The 12,491-nt window shown below is 32.2% G+C and overlaps 1 protein-coding gene across 2 annotated transcripts; it reads left to right on the forward strand.

Annotated features, from left to right (window-relative positions):
- Positions 1-6,174: 6,174 nt before the first annotated feature.
- On the forward strand, positions 6,175-8,284 carry LOC115972423 (expansin-like B1). 2 transcript variants are annotated; one of them, XM_031092708.1, is made up of 4 exons: positions 6,175-6,418; positions 6,618-6,724; positions 6,990-7,301; positions 7,790-8,284. In XM_031092708.1, exons 1-4 carry the CDS (start codon positions 6,280-6,282, stop codon positions 7,985-7,987), a joined length of 756 nt encoding a protein of 251 aa, XP_030948568.1. In that variant the 5' UTR covers positions 6,175-6,279; the 3' UTR covers positions 7,988-8,284. The 2 variants fall into 2 exon arrangements, with proteins under 2 accessions (XP_030948568.1, XP_030948569.1); XM_031092709.1 differs by having other exon boundaries at positions 6,195-6,418; positions 6,990-7,208.
- The last annotated feature ends 4,207 nt before the right edge of the window (positions 8,285-12,491 follow it).

Genomic DNA, 12,491 nt, shown 5'->3' on the forward strand with positions numbered 1-12,491 from the left:
ATGAACATAACAATTTAAGTAAAGAAGAACAAATAAATATTTTATAAGAATTATACCTCAATCTACTCAATGATGGTAGTAAATTTAGCATTACAAACATTCATATCTGTGAATTGTAGCTCAAGTTGGCCAATTTCATCAATATCTTTATCTACAATACAATATTTTAATATAACGTAGGTGTATCATGAAAGCAAATTAAAGCTTATCAATAAAGAGTTAAAAATGTATAATTTATATCACTCTATTAATAAATTAAAATACCTTCAAATCCATATAACCAACTTTTAGTGCACAACATAGCTTCCACGTTCTCAAGCAAAAGATGTGATCGATACGGATTAATATTTTTTTTTCCTATGCTAAAACTTGATTCAGATGCATTTTTTTTCCTGCGCTCATGAGATCTTGTGCCATTAAAAAGAGCTCTGGAAACCGGTTGTAATGTTCTTTCCACCAAGGGAAAACTTCTAACTTTGGATTTTGCTTTTTGTTAAGTTTAGGCTCTTTTAAATACAAGTCCAATTGAGATTATTTATTTGTTTATTTTGGCACTATGATAACTTTCATAATGCTCAAATTCCTAATTATTCAAAAAATTGCAATTATTTTGTTTGAGTCACTATTGAGTTATTTTGTTTTGTTTACTGTTTGTCACTTTGTCAATTGTCACTGACTCATTGTGGCCGAGTTTGTGGCTTTGTGCTAGATATATACTTAGATTAGATAGATATTAGTATATTACATTATTACTATTAATACTATATTAAAATTAAATAGACAAACTTGGATTAAAAAAAAAAAAACTTGGACATGTTAGATACTTAGATAGATATTAGTATATTACTATTCATTTTGTATATTATTTTTCCTTTCATTTAACTTTTTATTTTTTTTAGTAAATAGGGGGCAAGACTACCATAACACACAATTAATTGTGCATTTTATAATAATGTTATGTACTTAGGAGTAGTCTAGCACACCTTGCCATAATGCCATAAAGTTTTTAAAAATTTTTTAGGGGAAAAAATAAAGTTGAAAAAATGGGTGGGCCATGGGTCGGGTCGGGTTGGCCCACAAAAAAAAGGGCGGTTTGTGGGTTGGCCCATATTTAATTCAAAACAAAATGGACGGGTTCGAGCCGGTTGAAAACGGGTGGGTTCAGGTCGAGCCAACAAATTTCAGCCCGTTTTGCCATGTCTCACCCCTAAAAGACGGATGAGTGAAGGTAGTTGTGTGAAGACCAACCCTTCTAAATAGATTGACTCATCCCAAAATGGTCAGGCTTGTTCGTCCTATGTAGGACTTGTCCTTCACTCCCAGTGTGGCTTTCCTCAAATGAATGTGCTATCCATTAAGCTTGATGTCCATCTGTCATCTTTGCCAACGGACAAGTGAGACACATACAAGTCCGGCTTAGGCACTCGTCCATCACCTTTCAAGACTGATGGGCGAAGACAATCGTTCAAAGCCAATTACCTCACAGTGAATGCATAAAAGCCATTACACAAGATCCTCTAAAATTCTCGCAACCACAAGCAAAGGGATAACTCTCATCTCCTATAATTCTGATGAGGGATAGCTCGCATCTGTTACAATTTAGGGAAGGTGGTTGTGCCACACTTGTTGTAAAATAGCGAAAGCTTAAATTACCAAGATTGACTGTGAAAATATTTTAGACTTGAGAAAGATCTCCAAACTAACAATAGGAATGAAGAAAATTAATCCAAAAGAAAATAGAAACAAAATACCAAGAATTACGTGATTCGGCAATAGCCTACATCCACGAGTGACGACGAACAAATTTCACTATAACAAATTTGGGATAATACAAATTGATGTAGAGGCACTCTCACAAATCCAAATCCCAAATACACCCAAATAACTCTCTCTCACAAATACAAAACCAAAGAACCAAATGTTTACAAATACCAAATACGAATACCAAATACCAAATACCAATTGCGCACAAACCAAAGAAAGAGCCACAAAACAAATCCAAACTTGCAACGCACCAAGAGAGAGCAAATCACCAAACTGCAAAACTAAAACCAAGCAGTAACAAACCTCGCTCACTATTTCAAATTGCAACCGACAAATATCAAAAAACCAAACAAGAGAGAGCCTATTTTTCCTACACCACTCTCATCTCTTTCTCTCTAATTTTCTGTAGCAGCACTATGCTTATATAGGAGACTTGAGTCGGCTAGCATATCCAAAACCAAGAAGAACTAGACTTCTTTTCCACACACAAAAGGAGAATCACTCCTATTCCAAAAGGAATTTCAAATTAAGTAGTAGACAAGACTTCTAATAGAACTTGATAACTTCAAACAATAGTAAGCCAAAAGGAATAAAATTCCTTCCTTTTCCAAATCCAACAAGGAGTCGAACTCCTAATTCAAGCCATATTCTACAACACCTTTATCTCTTCGCAACATTGATCACTAAAAAAGTGCCTACATTCTCGACAAAGAGATAAGCTCTAAGCTATTATATAAAGAGCTATGACCCCTCCTTCTAAAAGGGTACATAAAAATCACAATTCTATCGAAGGGTCGTAAGGGTTGTCGGCCAATAAGTCGACCCCAAACGGGTGCTCTCCAAGAGCGTGTTTATCTTTGCTGGCCTTTTGATGCTATCCGTTTGGACTATCGACTTATCGACGATTTTTTTTATGCATCATAAAATTCCGAAATATATGAATAAAATTTAACATTAAAGTAGTGATAGATAATTACCGAGATGATCATGATAATTTTGTGTGTAGTTTATCAAGGTAAGTGGACCAAAATGGACGTTTGTGATCAAGATTCACCTACTACCGCAATTGTGAGACTACATAACTTTGGTTTTGAGCACTTCCTCTCCCATGCGTAATTTACACTTGGCTGGTATTTGTCCTCCACGAATGCCGACATCAAATGAACCAAAAAAAATTAAAAAAAAAAAATTCTAATAGGTGTGTTTGGATGGGACTGGGTGCGTCAAAAGTTCAAATCCAATTGAAGCTCCAAAAGTTATTGTCCAAGTTGTTTTCGAAATCCTAGGAACGGAGCTATGAGCCTATGACTTAATATTATGAGTGCTACTACCCCAAATCCACTAACCCAAACTGTGACACGAGTCCTATTAAAAAAAAAAAAAACTGTGACACGGGGAAACGTACCTATGAGTTATATAATTATATATAGGTATAACCAGACCATCTAAATTGAACCGAATGATGGCTCCGGTGCCTGTGGGTTGATCCAGTTGTTTAAAGCCAATAGCTTTTGCATTTTAGTTTCACAAATAAATAGAAAATTTTCAGATTTCTATAATATCATAAATTATTATAGGATTTAATTTCTGCTGATTGATGATGCATTTATTTGTAATAAAATTTGTTATATTTGTAACATTATTCATGAATAAACTATGAATGGAGATGTCTTTCAAAAGAGTAATTAATTGTAATTACCTCATTTCTTTCTGGATTTGACTTAAAAATATATCAAAAGTAAATCCTAATTAATGGAAAAGGATAGTGAAACAACAGATTATCAAAATAACATGCAACTGTTGGTAATGCAGAGCAAGTTATAAATCCAAACACACACACCCCACTGATGTAGGACATGAATTTTTTTTAAAGGAAGAATTCAAAATATCTATGAAGTGGCATGTTTGATTACAAATGACAAAAAAAGAAGAATAAATATTTATATGGTTGTGACTAGGGCACACATATACTTCATTTTTACTTTAATACCCTTATTTGATATGTATTGTACCAAATACCTTGCATGTATGTACCATTCGTTTCTGTTTTTGTTTTGTTTTGTTTTTTGTTTTTTTTTTTTTTTTATAAGAATGAAAAAAGTGGCGACACATCTAGGATAAGCATGTGATATGACTTGGATACGATTGTAACCCAACCTCATAATAGTGAAAAATAGACCAAACTTGTAAGAATTTTAATTTGTATTTTTTATATATTGTTTTTAATGTTGAACTTGAACATTTATCTAGTTATCTTTTTATTTACTTTTGAAATTTTTTTATTTTTATTTTTATTTTTTATTCTAAGCATCATGACCATTGATTAACTTTATTATCCCCCTCAAAAAAAAAAAAAAACTTTATTATCCATTATTACTCTTAAATTGGTATATACTTAACAATATATAAAAACATATATTTAATAAGTAATTAGTTAGGGATGGACCTAGGTGGGGGCCAAGGGGATTAGGCCCCCTGGGTCCAATTTTTTTAAATTTATTATTATTTTTTTTATAGTTATAATATATTTTATTTTTGTAGTTGAGCCTCCTTTCTAAAACCTTAAGCTACTTTCTCCTCAATAAGTTTAACTAACCTCTCCCAAATAGTAACTATCCAACTAAAAAACTTACTGAAAATAAGGAGAAAGTTTAACTACAAAATTGATTGTAGTCTAAAGTTACAACTTTACTCAATATTTTTTTATTGGAGGTGACTTTTGACAAATCCACCATTGGATTACATCTTCGTCTTGTATTTTTCATACTTGCAAAATTTCTAGAAAATTAAAGATCAATAGCTATGTCTTCAATAAATTGTTTAAATTGCAAGTTTTTGTAATTTAAAATTATGTATAAAATATAAGCTTATAGATCATATAGTAAACGGTATCCGATTGATACAAAATTTGACATGTGTATTAAAAGCATAAATAACATGTAATTTAACGGTTAAATTTTCAATGGTAATATTTATTTTATTGAGTAAGGTTGTAATTTTAGGCTACAACCAATTTTGTAGCTAAACTTTGTCCTAAAAACAATAAAAACATTCACAATGGTGATTGTATTTTAGCAAAAAAAAAAAAAAAAAAAAAAAAAAACTATTTTACCAACAAAGAACTAAAAAAATCATGTGTTATTGGAGAAGCTAAAACTAAATTTTTTGCAACTATAATAAACTGGTACAAATACCAGTTGATTGTAGCAAGTTGTTGAAAATAAAATACAATATTTTATTAAGATTATATATCTTTCTTTAATTAAAAAACTCAAATTTTCTTGCTTCCTTTATTATTTTAAAGTAACTTTTTGAAGTGTTAAAAGCTAAAATTTTTAGCACTACCACTGTGAATGCTCTAACTTCAAAAAAAAAAAAAAAAACTTAGCCAGTTTAGTATTAAAAAAAAGATAATATTTTTTTATTTTATTTTTTGTCTTTGTTGATAAATAATTGCATCTTAATATATTTAGAAATAACAATTTTGAGTATTTATAATTTTTTAATACTATATGGATGCATATATAAAGTTTTTTGTTTCTTTATATTCCGGCTCTTATTAAAATTCTGGATTTGTCCTATAATTAGTACACATATTTCCTCAGTATAGTATCCTATTTTTTCAGAAACTACCATATCGCCATATCCTATTTCATATCCTACCCGTACCCATACTTTTGCATCTTAGGTTGTGAATCAGATAACTTGCTTTTGTCACTACTTCAGTCCTCACAGTCACAAGCGGTTGCTTGAGTTTTCTCTCAATATGAAGATGTTTCAACTCTTTTACGCTGAAATATATGTATCTTTCAAAAATTAATAAAGGACAAGAATGTTGCCAAACGCCCAACCTATTGTCAAATAATTAATGGGGGTGGGAGTAGATTCCTCCACATGCCCGAAACTTCTCATTAGCTTCTTCCACATCCTGCAAAAAAAGTGCAGAGCAATCTCTTGTTTGATCTCATTGTTTGCACTTAATTGGATTTTCTTAATTAGTTTTGGTCAGAACCATTTAATCTGGATGAACTTTTTTTTCACACCCATACATGTAACAAATGAAAGAGAGAACGGAAAATGTTACCGAAAACAATAAGAATTAGCAAATAATTAAAAATTAAGGTTTTAGATATAAAGGAAACTGCAGGTGCAGGCAGCCTAGCCAAAAAGTAAAACAGGGAAAACGTCAGTAAGATTTCTTCTAAATCATTTTAGATACAATCAAGTCCTTTATAGAATGGTCTTAAGAGGGTGTACCGTGAATATGTAAAATCATTAAAATCTAATCTTGAGCCCCACTTCACATTCCCTATTCCTAAGTGGAAGAAAGTAGCCATCGCTGCCTCTTATCTCAACACATTCCCTCAGGACCCCAACTATAAATATGGGATTGTTATTTCTTGGCTTCCCATATCACAGCCTACCTCATTCTCATATGTATTCTTCTTCTTCTTATTACTGAAGTCCCATTTTCATAGTATCATCCTAGTGTTAGGAAACTTGGTCCCTTAAGACATGGGATTTGCACTCAAAAACCAAGTCTTTCTTCTTTGTGTCATGGTACTCTTGCTTGCAGTACTGTGTTACTCTCAAGACACTTTTACCCACTCAAGAGCAACCTATTATGGTAGCCCTGATTGCTATGGGACCGCAAGTACGTGCATTAATTTGTTACTTCTAGATGTTACGTAAATGTGTGTGTTGGACTTTTATTCTTTTTCTCAACAGATTTCTATTGATTTTTGCTCGTGAGAGAGAGAGAAAGCAAGAAATTAAAAACTGCTAACGAAGCAATGCGTAGAAATTTAGCTTATCATGTTATTGTTGAACTCATAATATATATGGTGATATAGGTGGAGCTTGTGGCTTTCGCGAGTTTGGAAGGACTGTCAATGATGGCAACGTGGCTGGAGTGTCAAAGCTGTTTAGGAATGGAACTGGTTGTGGTACATGCTATCAGGTAAAATTGAAGCCGCTTAATTACCTTATAAAATACAGTTAAAATAATTACTTATAGATAAGATAGAATTTTAACTTATGAAAATATAATTACTTTTTGTCTATTATTTAACTACAAGTGACAGTAGATAACTGAACTATCTAACATTCCCCGTATGAATATTATATGAAGTTCAATGGCAATGTGTTAGGCACTAATAAGAAAGTGACTCCTTTGCTGTAGTATCCATAATCATACTCGTAATTGTTTGTGAATGAATCATCAGGTTAGGTGCACAACACCAGAAGTTTGCGCTGATGAAGGGGTGAACATAGTGGTGACTGACCATGGTGAAGGAGACAGAACTGACTTCATCCTCAGCCCAAGAGCCTATTCAAAGTTGGCACGTCCCAACGATGTTTCGAAGTTGTTTTCTTACGGTGTGGTTGAAATAGAATACCGAAGAATCTCATGCAAATACTCTGGTTACAACCTCATGTTTAAGGTCCATGAGAATAGCAAGTATCCTCACTACCTATCTATAGTTTTACTATACGTTGCTGGACAAAACGACATCACCGCCGTTGAATTGTGGCATGTACGTGTACTTCAAAAAGAGTGATGTTAAGAATATTGCGAATTTTATTTGTTTATTCAATTAATTAACTTCATGTAACAGTTTATTGGTTCATTAATTGAAAGTTGATAAAAGTACAGTTTTATCTAAAATAAAAAAGGAACCTTTTCAAAAACTATACACATGTAAGTAAACTAAAAATCTAATCCTTTGAGATTTTAATAAATTAGTTTTATATTAATCCTTTTTAAGTGCTATTAATATATTATTATTTGGTTGTTAGCATTCAAAAGGTAATAATGAAACTATGAAATGATAGCTAAAATGGTGTACATATATAAAATTATTAAAAGGCTAATACTTGTGCAAATAGTGCACGACTTAAAATAACTGAAATAATGACTTTAAGTCGTGATTTCAATTATTTTGGATAGTATGTGTATGCACACATTATATGTAATAAATACTGCCATTATTAAAATGATGGATCTTGTTGGTTTATGGTGCAGGATAATTGGCAGCAATGGAGGGCCATGCGCAGGGCCTATGGGGCAGTGTGGGATATGGTTAACATGCCAAGAGGTTCAGTCAAATTGAGGTTCCAAGTGAGTTGCAACTATGGTACAACGTGGGTTCAGTCGAAAAATGTTCTGCCTAGTAATTGGAAGGCTGGGGTTGCTTATGACTCGCTCATTCAGCTCTATTGAAGCTCTCTTTTTTTAATTCCAAAGTGTGATAAGTAATGGAGCAGTTTGATAATGACTTCTTTTTAGTAACTATGGTACGGTATTGTACGCTTTCTCAGCACAAGTGCTAGCTCTTAATTTGCGTTGCTCAATAAATAATAGGATGGTTGTTCATTAGATTCCAACATTAGTATATGTTTGGAACAGTTTGTTAATCATTTCCTTTTAGTTACAAGTCTAGGGATTGTACTATATGCTTTGTCAGCACAAGTGCTCTATGTATTGCTATGGACTAGTCATAAAATAAAAATGAAGCTTCACTTTGGAAATACTTTGGCTATTCCATATATGTACAAATCAGGAGTGGAACTACAAATTAAAAAATTATGCAACTTGATGGAGGTGTGTGATTTCATTCATACTACGTCGTAGTGATTCAGTACTAAAATGTGACTTCTACGATTTCTCTACTATATATACCATTTGGTGCTGCCATCAAGAATGACATTTCGTTTCAACTTTCAATGAACATGCTTTGATCAATTATTTGGTCACTCAACACTCTTTAAATGCTTTGCAGCCCGGGTAGATTTTCCTTATCCGAAATCATTCATATACAATTCCTTTTCCAAGTCCAAACATTCCAACATCAATGCTTGCATGAATGCATGATACATCCAAAACCTTCAAGGTCAAAAGTTTTAATTAGCCCAACACTACATCACAATTCGACAACATATAGACTAGTCCTAAACCTATCAACATCAAATTTACCATGACAATGTTAACCATTTTGGCAAAGTTCTCAGATAAGTGAAAATGGTAGATTTCATGAAGACCAAGGAGTTTTTCGTTCCATGTTTGAGTTTCTAGAATAACTATTATTGCCATTAGAAAGAATTTGGGTTTGCTAGCTTTGACACGTAAAATGATAAAATATTTAGAACCATAACACACAAAACTTAACGTGGTTGGCAAAGTTGCCCTCTCATTAACACACTAGAGGCTTAGTCTCTTTATAATGTAGCGGAATACCTATGAGAAATAGAACACGACTATTTCAAGATGCAAGAAACAAACACATTTATTTTTGAGAGATTTATTTTTGAGAGATAACTTCGAATCCACGAGTCTTTGAATTCACAAAGAGAAAGAGGTCTAGAATCCACCGTAACATTAAACTGAAATTGAAATTGAAAAAACGTTCATAGATTTAGAGACCTAATAAAAGGCTTTGTAAAACTTAACATGCAAGAAAATATGTTATAAAATAAATCCTAATTAATATCTAACCATAATTTGATCTAAAAAGCATTAAAAATACATTACAACAAAATGTATTTTTGGTGACTGAAAATTTATGTCACCAAAAGTCCTAATTTTTGTCGCCAATGACTTTTGGCTACAAAATTGGTTTCATAGCGTATACCGTATCACCAAAAGTCCTGGTGGCGAAAAATTTCATCGCCAAAAGGCCCAACCAATTTTAGGAAAAAACTTTTGACAACGAAATTATTTCATCGTCAAATGTACACCTAAAATCAAGCAAATAAAAACCCTAAACTTAAAATTCCAAAAATTACAATTAAAAATCAAAATTAATAAATAGAAAAAATCAAATTACAAATTTTATCCTACATCAGACCCTTCCACTTGAGAAAAAAGAAAAAGAAAAAAAAAAAAAAAAACTCATCTTCGTGTTAATAGTTGTGATATGAAATCTTTCATACCTACCAAATAAATACTCTGAGTACTTCATCTTCTTAGTCTTCTTCAAAACCTAAAAGTTATCAATTGAGCAACTTGAACTTCAAACCAAATAAAGAGTTAACAATTGCATCAAACCTTTCAAATCCAATAAAATCAATAAACTTCGGTTCGATACCTTCCACCAAAATAATAGAAGCTCAACTCATGCAATCAACTAGTTTGACTACATTGAGATCTTTAACAATTTTAACTTTAATTTCTTCCTTAATAGTCTCTTCCTTCTCGACTTCAAGATCTTTTTTTATAATAAGATCTTCATTAATCTCCTCCACAATCTCAATATCCTTATCTTTTTCTATAATGAGATCTTTACGAGCTTCCTCATAAACTTATATATTTTCTTTAGAAATTGCCTGCATCTTGTCAACCCTCAAACCCTTTTCTTTTCTTGACACATGGAATTGGATGTCATAATTTTGGTTTTGTGGTTGGCCTTTCATGTTTTGAACATATTCCTCTTCATATGAATATATATAGATCTATAATTCACACTTGTATAATCTAGTATATCATAATAATATATTGTGAAAACCATAAATCAATTAACACTTTTTCATTCTTTGCTAAGAGTGAATTGGATGTTTACCTCAACACTTTCTATCAATTTGAATGTCTTTCTACCATTCCTCTACTTCACCATCTAATTTATTAAATGCAAGTTGTGCTCTTTCTTCATTACAAATCTTCCAAAAATTAACATACCCTTCCAAATCAAAAAGTAAATCAATAAATTCCAACTTACTCATCATCCCATCAAAAAATAGAATGTTCTTATATTTAGGAGTACAAGTCTTCGATTTTATTGATTGGTGTTGTCATGGGAGGATTTCCTAGTAAGAGGGTTAGCGACTAGTGGGTATAGTTTGTGTAATACTTGTTAGACATCTTACTAAAGTTGAAGGAATTCATTTCTAAGAACTTATGCTTAAACCTAAAATTCCAAAAATTACAATTAAAAATCAAATTTAATAAATAACAAAAACTAATTGCACATTCTGACCTAAATCACTCTCTCACTAGACAAATTAAGTTTTATCTTCCATCCCTTAAACAAAACAAAGTTACTCCTTGCGTTGTACATGCTAATATATATGGCTCCAAAGCTTATCCTTTGGTGATTAAGAAAAACATTTCTTTATATACATAGAGAAGGAACACCTTTCTTTTGACAAGGAATAAACACTTCTTATACACATGGAAAACTCAAATAATTAATCAAGTTAAATTAAATTCTAAACTACTAATGAGCTGGACTTCCAGCTCATGAGGTTTCTTCACTTGTGCCTCTTTAGATATTCTTTTTGCCGACTTCGTGGGTAGAGCCGTAGAGGTCCCCCACACCTCGTCCTCAACAAAACATAGGCTCAATAATGGAGTTCAAGCAATGCTTTAACTTCTTACTCGATCGAGCTTAGCTCCACAATCTTGTAAGTGACATTTTCCACAAATGTAACTTTCTTTTACTCATGATTACCTTTCATTTGTCATTTGTGGCGTTCTAACCAGAGATTTCTTGTCGTCTTTGCTCCATCATTTGTTTCACTTCAGCTCTCACACCAACCAACTAGTACGGATTTTGAAACTTTTCTCTCATTCCATCACCACCTACAGCACAATATTGCATGCGCTGATGAAGTGGTGAACAAAGTGGTGACTGACAATGGTGACGGTGACAAAACTGGCGACATCCTCAGCCCTAGTGCCTATGCAAGGTTGGCACGTCACAATGTGGCTTTGGAGTTTTTTTCTTGCGGTGTGATTGATGTTGAATAAAGAAGGATTGCATGCAAATAGTCTAATTATAACTTAGAACCTAACCTACTGTACTAGTCCATGAGAATAGCAATTATCCTCACTACCTATAGCTAGCTAGCTATAGTGGTTATATATATGTTGCTGGACAAAAAGACATCAGAGCAGTAATACTAGAAATTCCACTCATTTTATTACATAAATCTTATAAATATGTGTCACCAATCACAAAAAAAAATATTTCAAATATTCATTTATTAGACTATTAAAGTCCACAAATTAATCATTTTATAGTCGCTCTAAGCCTCTTAACACTTTCTATGATTTTATATGGCTGTCCTATATGCAATTAGCTCACTTGTGTTTTGATTAGTTAACTTCTTGTGCTTTTGTATTTAAACCTCATTCTCTCTCATTTGTAAATGTGTGTTTCTAATTAAAAAAAGGGGGTTAAATTCTTTTAAATTTTAACAGTTTATATTTATTTATTTGTTTGAAAATTGAAAAATGTACAGTTTTATCTAAAGAAAAAGTGAACCTTTAAAAAACTATACACATGCAAATGAACTAAAAAATTAATCCAACTCACACTTAAACCAATAACTTCATGAATCACACTAGACTAAAAACTACTAAACTGGTCCTTTGGGATTTTAACATATTAGTTATATATTAATCCTTTCAAGTGATACTACTAGGTATTATTTTGTATAGTAGTATTCTTTTTCTTTTCTGGTTAATAGTATTCAAAAGGTAGTAATTGGAACTACGAAATGCTAGCCAAAATGGTGTACTATGTACATATGAACTCTGGTGTGAAGATCTAGTGGTCAAGCACCTAATCCACCCTGCTATAACGCTTGGGTTTGAGTAGGGTGGGACTCATTAGCACCAGTGCCGCAAGCCAATAAGGGCATCTCATGGTATATCTTGCTTTGTAGAATGTGATTTACCTCCATGATCCTACCTTTTTTTTATTCAGACAAAAAAAAAAAAAAAAATG

The sequence above is a fragment of the Quercus lobata genome, chromosome 12, assembly GCF_001633185.2.
Source record: "Quercus lobata isolate SW786 chromosome 12, ValleyOak3.0 Primary Assembly, whole genome shotgun sequence".
Taxonomy (NCBI): domain Eukaryota; kingdom Viridiplantae; phylum Streptophyta; class Magnoliopsida; order Fagales; family Fagaceae; genus Quercus; species Quercus lobata.

Excerpts from the sequence above, each read along its gene's own strand:
- LOC115972423 (XM_031092708.1), top strand. The coding sequence starts at position 6,280 with ATGGGATTTGCACTCAAAAACCAAGTCTTTCTTCTTTGTGTCATGGTA. Across the intron at positions 6,419-6,617 it reads TGATTGCTATGGGACCGCAA|GTGGAGCTTGTGGCTTTCGC; the intron begins GTACGTGCATTA and ends ATGGTGATATAG. Across the intron at positions 7,302-7,789 it reads CCGCCGTTGAATTGTGGCAT|GATAATTGGCAGCAATGGAG; the intron begins GTACGTGTACTT and ends TTTATGGTGCAG.